This window comes from Rhineura floridana, chromosome 11, assembly GCF_030035675.1.
Source record: "Rhineura floridana isolate rRhiFlo1 chromosome 11, rRhiFlo1.hap2, whole genome shotgun sequence".
Classification (NCBI taxonomy): domain Eukaryota; kingdom Metazoa; phylum Chordata; class Lepidosauria; order Squamata; family Rhineuridae; genus Rhineura; species Rhineura floridana.
This window is the reverse complement of record NC_084490.1, coordinates 28,841,611-28,861,801: the sequence shown is the minus strand read 5'-3', so window position 1 is coordinate 28,861,801 and position 20,191 is coordinate 28,841,611. Positions and strand designations below refer to the sequence as shown.

At 40.8% G+C, this 20,191-nt stretch overlaps 1 protein-coding gene across 1 annotated transcript in view; it reads right to left on the bottom strand.

The window, feature by feature from the left end:
* LOC133366698 (serine/threonine-protein kinase SBK1-like) overlaps positions 1–19,527 on the bottom strand; it is a 29,716-nt gene extending 10,189 nt beyond the window's left edge. Inside the window, exons 1-2 of the mRNA XM_061590094.1 lie at positions 19,373–19,527; positions 18,488–18,746 (exon numbers count right to left, since the gene is read on the bottom strand). Of these exons, the coding sequence (XP_061446078.1) occupies positions 18,488–18,746; positions 19,373–19,378 (265 nt within the window). The 5' untranslated portion in view covers positions 19,379–19,527. The remainder of the gene's footprint in view (positions 1–18,487; positions 18,747–19,372) is intronic.
* Between the last annotated feature and the right edge of the window lie 664 nt (positions 19,528–20,191).

The window sequence follows — 20,191 nt, the reverse complement described above, 5'->3', positions numbered from 1 at the left end:
TTACCTGGGTTTGTCTTTCTCTGGCAAGAGAACTCACTGGAGACTTATGGTGTTTTGTAGTATTTGGGCTCACTTACAGATTACAAACTGAACAGAGACAAAGTCACACAGCACAGCACTCCTTAAACCACAAGTGCGCTGCCACACACTGGATACTCAGAGAGGCATCCCCAACCCCCAAGATGATTTTAGCCTTCAGCTCACTTGCTGCCTCTTTGTCTGTCCCCAAACATGCTTTTATTGTTCATTTCAAATATAGATCTTGCCTATATCATCCTTAGCTGGGGGTGGGATGGGAAAGGTGTGCCACTTTACAAAGAATGAGGGGATTTTTTTCTGTTCAGAATCTTCCAGACAGATAGATCTCCAGTCAGTTTTTATCCATGAGTTCTGATGGTTAACAGAGCTGTCAACCAGCCATTAACATTATTTTGCCTGAAGGGATTAACACCATGTACTTCACAGAACAGGTAGTGGTCTTACCACTCTGATCTTTAAAACATTTTGCAAAACATTCTAATTCATTCTAAGAGCTTGCTTGTCCTCCTCCACATTTATCAGGGTTTGTAATCTATTTTTTAAAAAAATCTTTGTGCCAGTCTAAATATTCAGCACATTTCTTGAGTAGAGACCTTTTTTCAGTTTTTAAAAATATTTTTGTACCAAATTTGCACACTTAGCACTTTAACTACAAAGCATCCTTTTCAACATTTTCCTCCAAAAAGGAAATTCAATTATTTCGTCTTATTTATTCAGCAGAATGTATACGTTGCTCAGTCAAATATAAATATTTCTAAGTAATTTACATAACACAATATAAAAATATTCATTAAAATAGCAATAAAACCAGACTTCAAAAATAGACATAATAAAATTATCAAAATATAGATAAAATCAAGAGTTTTAAAAAGAAATGTACATAATAACAGTACATGTCTGAGATGGCTTGCCTAAAACATTTTTTTTTAGCAGACATCAAAAAGAGTACAAAGAAGACACAAAAATAATAAATAATAGTCAGGGAGTTCCAGAGAATAGGTGCTGCAACACTAAAAAATTGATTTCTCGCAAGTGCAGAATGAACATTATGTGGCACTTCTAAAGTGGCAGTTCCACAGTTACTCCCGTAGGAGTCAACTTCTGTAACCCCAAACTAAATATCCATACCTATGAATCATTAGTGTTAAAATGTGTAAGTTAAGTAAGAGCAGTTTTTTGTAAGTTCAGCAGCTTTTATCTGCTTATATTCCCAGCCTATGGTCTGATGTTACATGAGGCCAGCACCCTGCTGAAGCTAACCAGGGTCAGGTCTGGTCAGTGCCTGGATGGGAGACCACCTAGAAGCCATATGTAAGCCGCCTCGGGTTTCTATAATGAAAGAAAGGCAGGGTATAAATGTAATAAACAAATAAATATTGAAGATATTCCTTAACTGAGTTACTTTATCATTACCCCCTTAAAGACCTTGTCATGCTCACCATTGCTGTTGCTGTTTTCTGTGTCTGTGTGTGTCTCCCCATCATCTGTTTGTTTAAAACATTTTATCATGCTTTTCCTTTTTAAAAAATAACTCAAGGCAGCAAACAACAGGTTAAAAATGTAATAAAACAAAATTACAAGATTACTAAACTTAGCAGAACACACACACACCAGGGTTAAGTATGAAAAGGTGATAGTGTCCAATGGAAAATCCACCCTGAACTAGGGGGAATCATGAGTGGGCAGAGAAGTACAGTCAGGAGGGCGGGGTTTGAAACAACACCAGTTTGGGGGCAGGAGGCAAAGACATTTTTTAACCAGAAAAAGGTGTTATTCTTTTAATAGAAGCTGTCTATCATCAATTTAAACTTAAAAAACTACACAAAGCAACCCATCTTAATTGGGGCAACCAAGTGCTCCAGGTGAGGATGGCCCTCTGTTAGCCAGAGTTTGCTCACCCAATTGGCAAAATGGCCATATAGTCATGACGTGAAACCCAAAGGAGCGACATTTGTCTGTCTCTGTAATAAACTGCTAAAAAGCTGTGTAGGTTCAAGATTGCCAGGAAAGTACCACCATTAGCCTGGAAGCCCAGCCCTTAAATTTCAGGGATGCTTCTCATGAGACCAAAGGCACAGAAGCAGCAGGCCCAGTTTTGGGCTAGTGTGTCTGATACTCACAGTTGTTGGTCATCATGAGACAGAAACTAGGAACAACAAGCACTTTTAAGAAAGAGAGGGGAGGTTCATCAAACAGCGGGGCAAAGTGTTTTCTCCCCAGCTTTCTGGTGCATTTGTTGTTTAAGAGGGTAAACTTGGGAGACAGCGATGAGTCACTTTGCATATTCAGCACCATAAAACACGCTGGCATGGACAGGCATCGCACAGGGATTTGCTGCTACCTCAGCAACAGCCAAGAAACCATATATGGCACAGAAAATCCTCCCTGAAGTCACCACCTTACCCTCCACAGCCAAACTCTCTTCTTCATCTTCCTGTACACAATTCCATGTTGTTTTTTGAAGCTGGAGATAAGTCCTTCAACAGGTGGTCTGGTGTAACTCATCGCTGAAAGACTGTGTACACATGGTAGCTTAAAGTGGATTTGCTGCATCCCATGTGTGCATGTTTTTCACGTCATTCACACAGTGTTTCACTCATCCAAGTGGCAGCCTGCGCTTTCCCCCCATTTAATTTGGATTTTCTTGATCCACGAATAATTTTATATGGGTCAGAACTCTGGGGCCATTCACTTAAAGCTAGCCTTGAGCCTCTACAAAACGCTTTTATGAGACAGATTTTGGGACTCCCTCATGGGTCCCCATCTGCCCATTCAAGAGCTGAATTAGGCCTCCCGTCATTGTCAGCTAAAATTGACCTAGCTGCCCTAAGGTTTTGGAGGAAAATTTTAATGCTGGATGATTCCTCTATTGTCAAACTTTGTTGGCAAGAGCAACTTTGGATTGGGGGCTGGGCTCAAACCTCTAGGGCACTATTAGACTTTTACAATCTCCCCCCTAGAACTCGTTTAACCTTTTCACCTTTGGAGCTTCGCAATTGGGTTTTCAACTTTGATGCGAATCAAGACAGGGCTTCTATAGTGGCGTCCCCCTTTTCACGGTGGTTTCCCTTTTTTAAAGTAAATCATGCCATTCCTTCATATTTTATTACTTTAGCTAGTGCTCCTTTACTTAGAGCCTTTACCGAAATTAGATTTCAGACGATGCCCACAGCGTTTTTGGAGGGCAGATTCAAGGGGATCCCGAACGAGGAGCGTCACTGTATCTGTGGACACAATGAGCCAGAGGATCTTGCCCATTACATGTTAAGGTGACCATTGTATAATAGTCCCAGACACAAATTTTTGGAGCCCTTGACCAGCTCCAAGGAGGGGTGCCCTCCCGACATTTTAATAGCAGACCTCTTGGCAGATAAGCAAAACACAGTTACAATTGCGGTGGCCAATTTTGCTCTTGCAGCCAAAAAGATCAGAGCAAACCACGTCAAATTGCAAACTCACTAAACCCTGGTTTGTCTGTAATTGTATGATGTTTGACCATATATGTATTTTATTGTTTTAATGTTTGTAGTTTGTTATGCAATGGCTTATGGCTAAAAGCAAATAAAGCTTCATCACAATTGAATAATACGATAAAGAAAAAACACACAACAAAATTCACATTACCCAACTATGGAGGCACTAACATGCATTGTGTGGCCAGGTGTTTTCATGTATGGTGACATTTTGCTGGATGCCATCTGTCACCACACCCCTTACTACTGTTGTGAGGCACTCCTTAGTAGGCTACTGGTAGGGCCAGGTGTGTAACACACACTTTTTATTTTATCTTTAAAACCATTGTTTTGTGTAAGCCTGTCATATTGAACTTGTATCTCAAAAATAAATTTTAAAATTGGTGGCCCGCAGGTAAATAAATACCTGTGCGCATACCCACAATGAAATGTAGGTTTCTGGAACCTGGGAGGGTGGGCTGCTGGTGGAGCAGGGCACAACACACACTTTAAAAAAAAATGTTGGTTTGTGCAAGTCTGGTATAACAGAAATAAATGGCCACATGCATATGTAAACAAATATCTGTACACACACCCACAATGGACATCAGGTTTCCGGAACTCAAGGAGAGTGGGGAAGGGGGAGGGGACAACAACACACAATGTAAATACATTCCATCAAGTACCGCACACTAGTGTGGATGGAAAACACTGAGATAGAGTTCACTGGAAAGTGCTCATGTGTGGACAAATGTTCACAAAAACATATGCGGGAAAAATAGATCTATGCAGCCCATGTGTGCATTAACACTCTGGTGTGTACGCAGCCAAAGTTTGCCTGAATCTTTAGAGAGTCTAAGACAGTGATTCTCAAACGGTGCACCCAGGCACACTGGTGCGCCCTAAGAGGTGGCTAGGTGTGCCTCAAATATTATGAAAGTATATTTTAAAAATGAGAAGAAATCCATCTGTATAGGATAAGTAATAGTTTTCTATAGTTTATTTTTATTCATAGTGTAAAATATATTAATATATTTTTAATTTTGTACACAAAGTGCACCAGAAAATTTTTATATGTTTTACAGTGCGCCACGAACCAAAGAAGTTTGAGAACCATGTGCTCATGGGAGTGGTGTGTGAGCCCCTTACCCATAGCAATGGATTTCAGAGGATCAATCTATCAACACCTACCAGCTATAGTGGTTGAAAGATACTTTGGCCTGAGGTGAGCATGCCTGCATCAGCTAATTTTCCACATTATTTATAGCAGGAAATGCCTGCAGTACCCCATTAACCAGATATTAACTTTCCAATGATTTCCCGTATTTGAGTTCCTGGCATCACTCAGAGTTCCTCATATACCTGGGTAACAATAATGCCTTTCCATTATAAAAATATTTTCTGGCTAGCGTGATGTAGTACAGCTTTCAGCTTAGATGTGGGAAACCCAGGTTCAGATTTAATTGAGACATGAAGGTTATTACATGGCCTTAGACAATACATATTCTCAATGTAATGAATGTTCTAAAAGATTTGTATATGTATTCTGCCCTTTGAGCTAACAACAGTAAAAGCATAAAACACAAATGTAAGATGTCTAACAACAACACTGTCTTAGGATAATCCTGAAGGAAGGATGGAATAAAAATATAAGTACCACTATTTTTTAAAATTGTATGTGTTTGCTATTGCAAGATGCCCAGATTGTTGGCCTCCAATCTAAACACAGCCCAGCAGCCATGTGTGGTCACCACCAGGAATACAATTGCTGTCCAACTAAATGCAGCTCCACATAATACATTTAAAGCACATCCAACTCACATTTAAAGCGTATGACTTCCCCCCCAAATCCTGGAAAATGTAGTTTCCCCCTCACAGTTATAGTTTTCACCATCCTTAACAAACTACATTTCCCATGATTCTGTGGTGGGAGTCATGTGCTTCAAATTTATGTTGAATGTGCTTTAAATGCATGGTGTGGATCTGCCCTAAGACTGCAAATAAATAAATAAATAAATAAATAAAAATGAATGACCAAGTTACCATCAGGCCATAATATCAGTAAGTGTGTTCATTCAATTGCTTCCCATAACATAACATTAAAGTGACCCTAAAATAACACAAATCAGTTATTTGAACAAACGACCAAAAATACCATCAAAGGTACCTTGTAAGTAGCAATATATGTGGCAGGCTGTGTTCAGCTTGGTGGATCACAAGTTGAGCAAGCCAGCAAAAGATGCTCCATTTCCTTCCCTCCCCGCTCCCCCACTCCCACAGGCTTCTGACTTGCTTACTTTAATATTCCATCAAGATGTCTTGACATTTCTTTTCCCTACCCTTTTTAAAATAAACTCCCGATACATGAGTGTATTTAGTGTTATCTAAACAAAAGAACTAAACAGCCCCAAATCCTGAAAGCTAATATCAGTGCCTGGATGCTGAAGGACAATGACGGGAAAGCAGTATAAAGCTAAATGTGAAGAACATGTCGCAGAGACATACAAGATGACACATCCTTACGCCCAGCCATAAACCCATCTATAATTAAACCTGTATTTGCTCACATCCATTCCTTCTCTCTTCCACTCATCCTCTCTTCTTCTTTTATTGCCTCCATCAACATTTAGGCTGCACACAGTTATACTGGTTTCAGTGTGTGTCCACCTCTGCGTTGTGAATCCAGGGACACATGACATCAAACAAACTCTGCTCTTTTTTAAGCAAAATCTGGGATTTTTGAGATCTGATGTGGTCATGCCAGATTCACGCCACTTCAGAACCGTTTGATCGATCAACTCGTTGTGACTCAGAGGTGTGTCCAATGAAAATGCTTTGCTGTGGGTGGTCCTATATGGTCTGACATTATCAAATGGGGCTGGATGTTTTCCAATCAAACAATAAAGATGTGTATAGCTGGGTGCAGATTCCTTTCAAGCTGCACCCAGACATAATGGTCTTACTGCTTTTTCAAAAACTAGTGTGCACATAGCCTTAGACTGCAAGCTCTTTAGAGGCAAGAACTGTCTCTTTTTCTGTTATTATGATGCTGTAACAACAACATACCCATTGTAACACTCTGTCAGCTTCGTTTTGACAACTTCTATTAAAATGGGACACCATTAATTTATGGGCCACAGGTGATGCCTGAGAGATGCCCCTCCCCAAAGCACTGGGGAACTGAACCCTGAGAATCCAGCAACAGCAACCATTGGGTTTTTTTATGCCAAAGCAGTCCTGCAGAGAATAGTATAGATTTGCAGGTATCAATAATGGGATGAATAATGGGATAATAATGTCACTGAAAAGAGCAAGGACTCAAATTTCTTGAAGTTTTGTTGTTATATGCCTTCAAGTCAATTATGACTTATGGTGACGCTATGAATCAGTGACCTCCAATAGGTTCTATTATACACTACCCTGTTCAGATCTTGTAAGTTCAGGTCTGTGGCTTCGTTTATGGAATCAATACATCTCTTGTTTGGCCTTCCTCTTTTTCTACTCCTTCTGTTTTTCCCAGCATTACTGTCCTTTTCCAGTGAATCATGTCTTCTCATTATGTTGTCCAAAGTATGATAACCTCAGTTTCATCATTTTAGCTTCTAGTGTGAGTTCTGGTTTAATTTGTTCTAACACCCAATTATTATTCATCTTTTTCGCAGTCCATGGTATGCGCAAAGCTCTCTTCCAACACCACATTTCAAATGAGTTGATTTTTCTCTTATCCGCTTTTTTCACTGTCCAACTTTCACATCCATACAGAGAGATTGGGAATCCCATAGTCTGAATGATCCTGACTTTAGTGTTAAGTGATACATCTTCTCATTTGAGGACCTTTTCTAGTTATAACTGCCCTCCCTGGTCCTAGCTGTCTTCTGATTTCTTGACTATTGTCTCCATTTTGGTTAAGGACTGTGCCAAGGTATTGATAATCCTTGACAAGTTAAATGTCCTCATTGTCAACTTGAAAGTTACATACAGTGCCATGAAAAAGTATTTGCCCCCAGTCTGATTTTGTGCATGGTTGCGTATTTTCGGTACTGAATGTTATCAGTTCTTGAACCAAACCTAATATTACGGAAAAGGGAACTTGAGTGAACAAATCACACAAAAGTTTGATTTCATTTATTTATTAAAGAAACTTAAGCAACATTCAATGCCCCGTGTGAAGAATTAATTGCCCCCTTATACTCAAAACCTGGTTACATCACCTTTAGCAGCAATGACTGCAACCAAACACTTCCGGTAGTTCTTGATCAGTCTCTCACAGCTCTGTGGTAGAATTTTGGCCCACTCTTCCATGCAGAACAGCTTTAACTCAGTGCCATTTGTGGGTTTTCGAGCTTGAACTGTGCCTTTCAGGTCCTGCCACAACATCTCAATGGAGTTTAGGTCTGGACTTTGACTAGGCCATTCCAAAACTTTAAATTTCTTGTTCCTCAACCATTCTGATGTAAGCGTGCTTGTGTGTTTCAGATCATTGTCTTGCTGCATGACCCAGCCACACTTTAGCTTCAGCTGACAGATGGATGGCCTGACATTCTCCTGTAAAATTTTCTGATACAAAGTAGAATTCATGGTTCCTTCAATGATGGCAAGTCATCCAGGTCCTGATGCAGCAAAGCATCCCCAAACCATGACACTGCCATCACCATGCTTGACTGTTGGTATGAGGTTCTTCATGTGGAATGCAGTGTTTGTTTTTTGCCAGACATAACAGGGCCCATGTCACCCAAAAAGGTCCATCTTTGACTCATCTGTCCATAAGAACATAAGAAGAGCCTGCTGGATCAGGCCAGTGGCCCATCTAGTCCAGCATCCTGTTCTTACAGTGGCCAACCAGGTGCCTGGGGGAAGCCCGCAAGCAGGACCCGAGTGCAAGAACACTCTCCCCTCCTGAGGCTTCCGGCAACTGTTTTTCAGAAACATACTGCCTCTGACTAGGGTGGCAGAGCACAGCCATCATGGCTAGTAGCCATCAATAGCCCTGCCCTCCATGAATTTGTCTAATCTTCTTTTGAAGCCATCCAAGCTGGTGGCCATTACTGCATCTTGTGGGAGCAAATTCCATAGTTTAACTATGCGCTGAGTAAAGAAGTACTTCCTTTTGTCTGTCCTGAATTTTCCAACATTCAGCTTCTTTGAATGTCCACGAGTTCTAGTATTATGAGAAAGGGAGAAGAACTTTTCTCTATCCACTTTCTCAATGCCATGCATAATTTTATACACTTCTATCATGTCTCCTCTGACCCGCCTTTTCTCTAAACTAAAAAGCCCCAAATGCTGCAACCTTTCCTCGTAAAGGAGTCGCTCCATCCCCTTGATCATTCTGGTTGCCCTCTTCTGAACCTTTTCCAACTCTATAATATCCTTTTTGAGATGAGGCGACCAGAACTGTACACAGTATTCCAAATGCGGCTGCACCATAGATTTATACAACAGCATTATGATATCGGCTTTTTTATTTTCAATAGCTTTCCTAATTATCGCTAGCATGGAATTTGCCTTTTTCACAGCTGCCACACACTGGGTCGACATTTTCATCGTGCAGTACACTACAACCCCGAGGTCTCTCTCCTGGTCGGTCACCACCAGTTCAGACCCCATGAGCTTATATGTGAAATTAAGATTTTTTGCTCCAATATGCATAATTTTACACTTGTTTATATTGAATTGCATTTGTCATTTTCCACCCATAGAACATTGTTTGCCCAAAAGCACCTGGACGATGGTCAAGAGTTCTGGAACAATGGATGGAATCTTCTGTTGTCATTATTTTAGTCTTCTTGACGTTCAGCTGTAGTCCTGCCTTTGTGCTTTCCTCTTTAACTTTCATCAGCATTCGTTTCAGATCATTACTGGTTTCTGCTAGTGGTATGATATCATCTGCATATCTTAAATTATTGATATTTCTCCCTCCAGTTTTTACACCTCCTTCATCTTGGTCCAATCCCGCTTTCCATATATGTTCTGCTTATAGATTAGGGTGATAAAATACACCCGTCTCACACCCTTTCCGATTGGGAACCAATCAGTTTCTCCATATTCTGTCCTTACAGTAGCCTCTTGTCCAGAGTATAAGTTGCGCATCAGGACACTCAGATGCTGTGGCACCCCCATTTCTTTTAATGCATTCCGTAGTTTTTCATGATCTACACAGTCAAAGGCTTTGCTGTAATCTATAAAGCACAGGGTGATTTTCTTCTGAAATTCCTTGGTTCATTGCATTATCTAAACATATTGTATGTTTGTGATATGATCTTTGGTGCTTCTTCCCTTTCTAAATCCAGCTTGGACACCTGCCATTTCTCCCTCCACATATAGTAAGAGCCTTTGTTGTAGACTCTTGAGCATTCTTGAAGTTATAGTGTCATATATATGGGGAAAACCTGGGCTGCTCAAAAGTCATTAAAAGGTACTCTGCACATGTTTAGAGGTACTTTCTGTTTTATTACTTCACCATGACCTTTGACTGAGCCCTGGTACACATATATAGCTAGCAGCACAAGCAGGTTCAGGTTTTTTTTCCTACTGAAAAATGCTTCCCTCTGCCTTTGCCCTTCAGAAGACACATGTCCAGCTCTAAATCAAATGGTGATGGTCTATTCCTGTTCACACTCCCTCCATACTTCAGGCAGAGTGCTTTGTTTTTCCCTACCCTGCTTCTATTCCCTGCATTATCATAAAGTATTTGTTCAGTGCTTTAAGAAAAAAAGGAAAAAGGCACGTTTCGCACAATTTAAAAAAAACTCTCTAGGAAAAACTGTTCTGAAAAAGGAGTACAAACAATCACTGCTTTGCAAAATTGGTGTTTTCTGCATACGTGGAGTGCAAGTTTTCCCTGAGCTTAATTTGGGAGAGTTTTGGGACATTAAGGCTGTGTACAGTTGACTCTGCACTCCCACCACTGTTTTGGAAAGTGGTGTACGCGTGATGTTAGCCACAATTCATATCTATCCTGTATCTATCCTGTCATTGCTTATGAAATACTCTGTTACATTTTCCCCAAACCAGCTTCAACCTAGTAATGTGTACACAGCCCCTAAATCACCACTCAACTCACCCTTGAAACTTAGTGGGCCAGTAATTACCTTTCAGCCTAACTTGTGTGACAAGGTTGTTGTGATAATAAAATTGGGGTGGGTGAACCAAGTACTCTTCCCTGAGTTCCTTGGATGAGGGCAGGATATGAAGGAAATGAACAAACAGTAAAAAAGAGGAATTTGCTGAGAGCTTTTTTCTCACCTCTGAGTAACCATGATCAGCCCATTCACACCTATAAATCAAGAAGGGCTTCAATACCCATCACCTATCCTTCTAGAAGCTGTCTTTCTCTCTTTAAGAAACAGATAGTGATAGACAGTGCAGACCTCTCTGGGGCAGTAGCTTTAGTTTCACCACAAACATGGTGCAGCGGGAGGGGAGGGAATGTGCGACAGACCTGGGCAAGGATTTGCTCTTTCCTTGTGGGAAATTGCTGACAGGGTACTAGGTGCCAGGTAGCCCTTGCACAGCAATATTAAAGCTCCTGCTGAGAAAGAATCTCACACCAAGTAGGTCCAGTTCTGAAGCCCACAGGGATAATATTTGAACCAACTGGGAGAAAGTGCAAGCCACCTGTCTAATTGGTCACTAAATGATTCAACAAAATAGGAACACCCACCCACCCTATTGCCATGGATTGCAGCAGACAAAGCTCCTTCAATCCACATATATTTTCAGCCAAATGTTTGATCTGATCAGGGCTCAATGTAAGCCAGGGCTCACCAGAACCTAGCCTGCTGTTTCAATGGTAAAGCTCACTGGAATAAGGAAGTAATGAAAATGATTAGAGTACCACTGAGCATACACAGAGTGCTTTTCCCTCACCAATGAGCAAGCAGAGCTAGTCTTCCCACAGTTGGGATTAACAGGCTTGATTTCCTCACACCTCTCAATACAAAAATTAAACACTGAAAACAACCACAATTCTTCCATGAGAAGTCCATGCGACATATACTCATACTACTAAAAGCAAAGCAAATGAAACTGTACTTCTTGCTGGACAAATGAACACTGGTTCAATCCTGCTGGTAACACAGCTGGCTGCCTGAAGCAGCAGAATTCCAGGAACAATAGAATAATCAGGAAAATTCTTGATGAGGAAAGTAATGATTGCATCATAGTTTCTCCAATTTGCAGTTCCATTTTCCCATGCAAATGAGCTGAGACTTTTCTTAGAGGAAAGCTGTTATGATTGGCAAACTCTTGTAGGGGGAACACAATTTTTCTCTTCAATTGTTTTCTCAATTTCCCCTCTTCTGTTTGCTCCATTTGTGCAAATGGAGCAGGGGAAAAGGGGAAATCATTTAGAGAACTGTTGAGGAGGAAGTATATTATTGCTCTCTCTCTCTAACATACAAGATGCTCGAGGGTGAAGTGAAGGTGTCCAGAACAAAAATGGAAAGAACCTACAAGTTTATTTTCATTTTATCCATCTCAATCAATTATGTTTAAGACAAAGAAGTAGGAAGATGCAAGAAGGGCTGTGCTAACTGAATTATAAATAGCCTCACTTTTTTCACAGGGTTCAGACTGCACAGCCTTATGTATATACATACATACAAAGATGTGCACACACAAGACAATGCAGTGAAAAAAATCAAGCAAAAATATTTTTAACATTTTAATGAGAAGATAATTTTGTAACTTGCTTCTTCTAAAGCTGGAATTATTTTGCACAGTCAGGACAGATACAGACCTCCCCCTAAAACTTATTTAATTTTGTATTAGAAATTCTGTTAACATAGCTCCTCCTTCCTGCCCCTTTGTTCAAAGAAGCACAGGAGAGCCAGCCTACTATCAGCATAAACATGTAAGAACTTTGCTTTTTGTTTTTGGCTGTAAACACTTAAGCCTGAACAAGGAATCTCTGTCATTAGAAAACTCACTTCGGTATTTTTTATTGAATAGTCTAGCCATTCCAAGATAAACGTATCTCCATTCTTGCTTTATGGTTTCTCCTACCATTGTTCCCTCCCGCTTTCAGCTGTCTCAGGCCAAAGCACTGGATTAATCTCCCTTTAACCACTATAGTTAGTAGGTGTTGATAGATTTATCCTCTGCAAATATGCTCTAATCCATCTCTGGCCCCAATTATCTTTTTAGCTTTGACAACGTCCCTCAGCAACAGGATTCTTCTTCCTTGTTCTGCTCTTATGGGACTCTTTCATGCAAGTCTGACTTTTGCTCTTTATGCCTGCTGGGATTAAACATTGGAAAAGTGAGGGTATTATTATTATTTTTAAAAACATACAATTCCCTCCCCACCTCTTTGTGCTACAGTGATACTTTCAGAAGGCAGAAGCTTAAAGCCTAACTTCATGGATGCACCTTTGCTCATGCCTCTAAATATGCATGACCACAAAGAGTTGGTTGCAATTAAGAAAGAAATAGCAGAGTGAGCTGCCACTCAGCTCCCAGTAGTGCCCCCTCCCTCTTCCAGCTGTCACTGCAGGGTTTTTTGAAGGGCCATCTTGCCCTGGGAGGAGCAGAGAAGAAGCAGTTACACCTTCTTCTAAACAGTTGTCTTTTCCACTGTATTTTAACTTTTTTTAGATGCTTATTGTTGTAGCAATCTTATACAAATGGCTTTGTGAGATCCAACTGAAAAGTGGTATATAAATACCTTAAATAAATAAATCAGACTTTAGATGCTTCCAGAAGATTTAGCCTTCAGCCTGATTTGTCTGCAGGGAGGTTAGATAACACTGGCTATTTAATGAGCATTCATTCCGATTTGTTTGTAGGGAGGTTAGATGATGTTGAATCCAGACAAGTGTCTTACATTTTCCAGTGCATTTTCTTGTCTCTTTCACGCTTGTTTCACAAGACCTTCCAATCAACTATAATTGTACAAACTGAATTTGGTGGTATGTGATAAAATCCCACCCGAAACAGCAATAGTCTGGAAGTGTCCTCAATCAGGTTTTGTTGTACTGAGTGTGTTGAACCATGACATGGGGAAATTAATGCTGAGCTGTGAAGCTTGCTGGGTGACTTGTAGCAAGTCACTCTACCCCACAAGATTGTTGTAATGATAAAGAAAGGAATCATGTGTGCTACACTGAGGTCCTTGGAACAAGGCAGGATAAAAATGTAATACACAGTGTTGCGCGCCTCCACAATCTCCGAGCGGTGAGATCTCCTGCACTCATCCAGGGTTTGGTTTCTGCAGAGACTGCGGTGTCTTTATGAAATATGGTTTATTTATTTACACGCATTCCAACCTGAGCTCAAGATGGAGGCATTCAATGCATCAGCAGTCTAATATCCAGCTTTTCCATCTGCGTTGCAGGAGGCACTCCAAATGCCATGGTGCAGAGAGCCAGTCTCTCTGCCTGCCTTCAGTCACCAGCCTTTCTCTAAATGTAAATGTACTGCCTTCGAGTCGATTCCAACTTATGGCAACCCTATGAATAGGGTTTTCATGAGGCTGAGAGGCAGTGACTGGCCCAAGGTCACCCAGTGAGCTTCATGGCTATGTGGGGATTCGAACCCTATCTCCCAGGTCGTAGTCTAACACTTTAACCACTACACCACACTGGCTCTCCCAGCCTTTCTCTAAATGTAAATGTATTGCCTTCAAGTCTATTCCAGCTTCACAGCCTTTCTCTAGACACAACTAAAAACACAAACCTCTCCTAGGCTCTGGGGGGGGGGGAGGCTCTCCTGAAGAGTTTCAATGACAAAAGGATCTTCCTGGCTCATTCATCAATTGCTGGGCACCTAATAGGCCCATTAACTACCTGGCCACTCTGTTTAACAAAAGAAATTCATCTGGCTAGCAGAGCCAGCCCTAAGGCACAGGATTCCAAATCAGAGGGTGGAAAGGGGACCCACAGGAATCATCCATTCCAACCCCCCCTCCCAAACTCATAACAATAGGAATGCAAGCAAACATGGTCAACTGATGATTGAGCACAGTCCCAAGCTATTACTTTCAGGGATTTTCTTGAACCAGGATTCAGCTAGTTTAAACCATGGAATCTCTTTTAAAAGTCCTGGAACATGTGAAATAATCACTCAGAAGGTGAAAGGACCTCTAAGCACTGGCAGATTTCAAACAAGTTTCAGTCAGCCTTTATATGTCTGATTTTAGTGAGAAGGGATTCCAAGTTAAGAGAGAGAAATATCCAGGGAGACTTCATCCCCAGCACCTCTCTTTTTAGATTAGTAGCTGGGTAGCTTGTCTCCTCTATATCAGGATCTGGAGACACTGTAAATAAGATGCCTTTAAGTAATAGTGTAATATCTGTGTAGTATAATATTTTAATTTGAGCTCTACACTGAATCCCTTTCACTACAAATAATATTACAGGGTTGCAAACATTTATTTATTTAATGGTATTTGGGGGGAAGGGGGATGGAAGACTGTTGAAATGGTGCATACTAGAAATACCATGTTTTAAATTTTCTCTAATACACTTTTTAAATTACTATTGCACAAAATTTGCAGTGGGGGGAATGATGAAAAGGCATTTTAACACAAATAAAAGGTTGATTTATTTCTTTTACCAGAAACTTTGATAAAATGGCACCATTGGGAAAGATAACATTGAAGGTGCTTGGAAGTGGATATGTAGGTGATTTTATCTACCTTATATTTCACTATTAAAACAACTTTTTTAAAGGCAGAAACGGAACACTAAGGAAACTAGAAACAGTGCAACTGTTCTGTCCTCCTGGAGGATAAGGCTATCAATGGCTAGGCTACTAGCAATGATGGCTGTGCTCTGCCTCCATAGTTGGAGGCTGTATGTTTCTGAATATCTGTTGCTGGAAACCACAGAAGGAGAGAGTGCTCTTGCACTCATGTCCTGCTTGTGTGCTTCCCATGGGCATCTGGTTGGCAACTGTGAGAACAGAATGCTGAACTCAATGGGCCACTAGTGTGATCCAGCAGGCTCTTCTTATGTTCTGTTCTTTAATAAAAGAAAGTTGGGTTTCTGCAGTCTGAGTACAAATAGAAAACATATGAGGAAAACACATTTCCCCCACAATATGAGGAATATAATTGGAAGATGGCATTAGAGAGATGCCCTGTAGTGAACAAAGGGCAGCTGTTCTGGGATAAATACCTAGCGTAGAAGCACCTGATGAATTATTTTATTAAATTCCTGCCCTTCCTCCCAGAATGAGCCCAGAAATTATACTACTATGAGAGAAAAATGTGTGATCATTCTTTAGTAGAGAATCCTCAGCACCCCACCAAACTAGTTTGCTAGATTATTTGAAGAAAGCCATGGAAGTTAAAGTAGTATGGCATTAATTATGTTTTATTGTAGATGTGGTCCTTCCTGTCTCCCTCCTTCCTATCTCAATTTCAAGCAGCACAAATATTTCTTTCCAAGCTTCAAGCAGTGATATCTTTTGGAGTGTAAGGCCCCATTCAGCACAATGAGGAGGAAGATCCCCCGAGGTAGCATGTCTGATTTACCACATTTGAAATGAGTGCAGAAATAGACATCATAATCTAAAATGGATCCCCCCCATAGCCATTAAGTTCAGAACCGCCCGCCCCAAGTCTATAATCAGAGCATGGAAGTAACTAGTTACAAGTAATGAATTACTTGTAATTTATTACTTTTTTGAGTAACGAGTGGGTAACTTCATTACATTTTGCTGGTAATAGAACGAGTAGTAACTTCATTACTTTTGAGGAGTAATTGTAATGTTTCCAGCATTACTTTTGCACATTACTTGGGGGGGAGCGGGAGAAGTCTTCTGCTCCTCTGATTTGTGAATAAAAATCGTGTACTTCAAATTGGGCTTCTCTGCAGCGTTGTTCTTCCTTCATGCTCTGTGGGTGCTTAGGAGGCAACAAGGGAGGAGGTGGAGAGCGAGACGGGGTGGAGAAAACAATGGTTTAAAAATTGACAGGAGTGGAAGGAGAAAAGAGCTGGAAGCAATATATATATACAAAAAAATGTGTGTTGGGGTATAATCATTGCTGGGGTGGGGTGAGGGGATGTGAGATTCTGTTAATCTTACGGATAATTTTTTTTATTCTACTACCCTCTGTGTGTGCGTGCTTATTTTTAATGTTGTTTTAGGCTACTTACATGTGCAGCAGCCAAGTCCAGCACCTTGTAGGCATTTTTTTAAAGTAACTGAAATGTAATTGTAGCAATTACTTTGAGGAAAAGTAAAGTAAGTTACTTTCAGAGCAATTGTAATTGTAATGGTAATTACTACTTTTTGGGGGGCATGTAACTGTAACTGTAATTTATTACTTTTTAAAAGTAATCTTCCAAGCTCTGTCTATAATACCACTGGCTTCAAGAAACAACAGGGGTGGGAATTGAAGGGAGATGGAAGGAAAGGCCTCCTCCTTTTCTTCTGTTCCATTCTATTTCAGAGTATCAGGGAAGAAAGGAAGAAGAGAAAAAGAACTAGGTAGATGAGGTGAAGGTTGTAAGATCCCTCTGCTGGGGGAGCATTCCTTGCCACCATGACCTACCACACTCAAAATGGCCTGCTAATTAAACCTGTTACCAATCAGTGTTCCAGAGAAATTATAAGATTTTCTGGAAGGATTTTCTTAATTGTTTACTTGCACTGGAAATGTAATATGAAAACAAATGGTGTGTAGGACTGTGGAAAGAAAAATAATCATCTCCTCTGTGTGGACACAGGCCAAACTCTTGATGCGGCTACTATAACTTAGTAGTAGTAGTAATAGTAGTAGTAATCATCCATTTTTCAAGTGATTTACAAGGATAAAACAATCAGGTCCCTGTCTCAAGGAGCTTACAATCTATCATCTGAGAGTGGGAAAGACCAGAAAGGTGTAGAAATAAAGGGGGAGAACAAAGGTAGCACTGCCTTCTATATCCCCAAATCCATGAAATTCTAAAGAATACAGTGACTGTCAGCAGAGAGAGGGAATGTTTAAATGACCACTAAAAATCACAACCACCCCATTCAGTGGAGCTTTTAAATCAATCTGTTTATATTACATCAGCTGATAGTTGGAACTGGAGTTCTAAATGCCCTGTTTTGTCCATAACTAACAGATGGCAAGCAGTGATATTTTTAAAGTTATCAGCTGAAATTTGGATCTTAAAAGTTAAATAGACTGAACTGACTTCTTAACAATGGAACAGAGTGAAATAGTGTTAGTAATCAAGCAGCATGTGCTATCTAGTTTTCATGTGTGATATGATACTCAAGGCTTCGGCACTCTGCACATTTATTACCGAACTCAGTGGGACTGAGTAAACATGCATATATTTTGGCCACTGAGCCTTATCTATATACACACTGGAGAAGTTAGCAATATGTAGACTGTGAAGAGGTTTGAAGAAACGTCATTTCTGGGAAGTTCCAAAGTTTTTGTAATCATGTTTATCTCTGCCATGTACAGAACGTATGAACACAATGCATTGTGTGATTACTGCTCAATGTGTTCTGCAACATTTGACAAAATTGTTTAATGTTTGCACAACATTTACACTAGTGTGGAAGCAATAAGGGAAAAGGCGCTATCAAGAATTTCTGCAGGATAGGTGCTTTTTGCAGGAAATAAAGGGTCACATATAAATGTAAACATGGTTCCAGAAAGTGGTTATTCTGGGATTAGTCCTGCTCATGCATGCAAGTTTTTTCCAGCATTCACATTTCTGTGTTGGCATCAAAATGCCAGCTCATATTCACCCTCTCCACATTTAATCTACTTCTTCCACTCAAAAAAATGTAGTTTTTTTTAAAAGCCTGTTGCTAGTGACCTATTTGTGATATCTGAAGGACAATTTTGCAATATTAAGCACCCATTTGGACACACTCTAAAGTTATGCAATCTACAGAGTTGATTTTTTCTTGCCAAATGGGAAGTCCTGTGCAATTAAAGCATTTGCAACTTTATGCCAGTTTTACTTGTAACATATAGCATCCTGCCCAGACAGACAGAGATGGTGGGAGCTTGGCTGGTGCACCCCTTATATCCTAGAACTTACCTTGGTCTGGAAAGCACTTTTGGGCTGGTGCTGTAACAGAAGACTTTTGTGGAAACACAACAGTAGACCAATCCCTTGTTGTTGCCTGTTTCTCCTGTACCGTGGCATCGGTCTGTCCAGGTGTCATCGTTCCTGATGCCGGTTCAGCTGTTTCTACTCTGGCCCAAGATGTGTATACCGGGTGTGCAGAGAGTTGCAGAACAGTCAGATTTTTCTCTGTGCTCAGCCTGTGAGAGCTGGCTGGTTCTAATCTCTCCAACTGTGAGAAGAAGGCAACATATGTCACAGGCTTAGACGCATGCCAGGCAGGCTTCCAAAGATAGGCAGGGGAGGCAAGGGGAGAGTAGCAAGTTGATGGCAACAATTGGCAGTGTGAGGACTGACTCTTAAGCCCTCCACCTGTGTGGGCAATGGGGGAGGTTGGGCATTGCACAGGCCCAGGGCCCTCAGCCCAAAAGGGTTGGCAGCCCAGATTGAGAGGTGAAAATCTAGCAGTGCGGATGGAGACAGATAGATACAGGGACAAAAAGGAAAACAAGATTTGGGTGATAAAAAATTACAAATTTAATTCACATCTAGAGGATATAGAATGTATGAGTTCACATACATTCACTTAGTGACTACAGTGATGGTGTGATGGCTTCTATCTGTGAAAGAGACACCACAGTTCAAATTGCCAGCTACAGTTGTCAGATCCCTTGACATCAACTCCCAAGCAGTACTTTCACTGGAAGAAGTTCACGCGTTCAGATGAGTCATTAAATAATAAATAGAGGTAAAATAATGAACAACATACATTGGTGAATCACTCACTATATGTGAAACTGGCATAGCAGTAGCAAGTGTGACAAATTTGCTAGGTGCATTGAGGATAAAATCACTTACCTCCATAAGGATTTAGCCAGTATTTTGACAGATCCTCTTGAGGTACCCAGTGCAGTACCTAGTCTGATTGTATGAGTTTTAGTTTCTAAGGCCCAAGGATGTGTACAAGTTGCTTGTAGCTGTTCTGCTGACCATTTGCCCTCTGGACACTTGCTCATCATAACTAATATGAGCTAGCTGGGGACGGGAGCTGACTGGGGACTTAGGTTTGGTGAATGCCTCATTACAAAAGGGTGTGAAGCTGCTCTTTGAAAGAAGCTGTGGTGCAATCACTTCTTAAGAAACCTATCCTGGATTCTAAGGTACTTCACAAATACTGCCTGGTCACAGATACTCCCTTTTTGGTGCTCGTGAGGGTGGTGGCAGCTCCAGGCATATTTGGAAGAAATGAATTATTTGGACTTATAACAGTCTGGGTTCAGAAGAGAGACAGAGTTGTGTGACACCTTTATCAAAAGAGAAACAGGAGTGTGTGATTCTGTGTCAGAGATCCCTGGCAGTTTCACTTTGTATAAACACAGGCTTCCTTAATTTTCTGCCACCACCAATTCACTCAGAATACTTTCATCACCCTCCAAGTAGCATGTATAGCAGGCTTCGGGTGGAAGAAGGAGACCAAGACTAGAGACAGGATAAGCCTTAAACTAAGATTGTAGGTTTATTAAAGGGATACTATTTACATAAGGGAATACTGATATTTACATTGGGCCTTTAAATGTGCTTGTTAACAGTTTCTACAGGTTCAAGAGGCACTGTTGCTGACATCAGACTCTAAGTGGCTCTCCCCTCAGGCCAATTTCCCTATACCTCCCAGCCAAA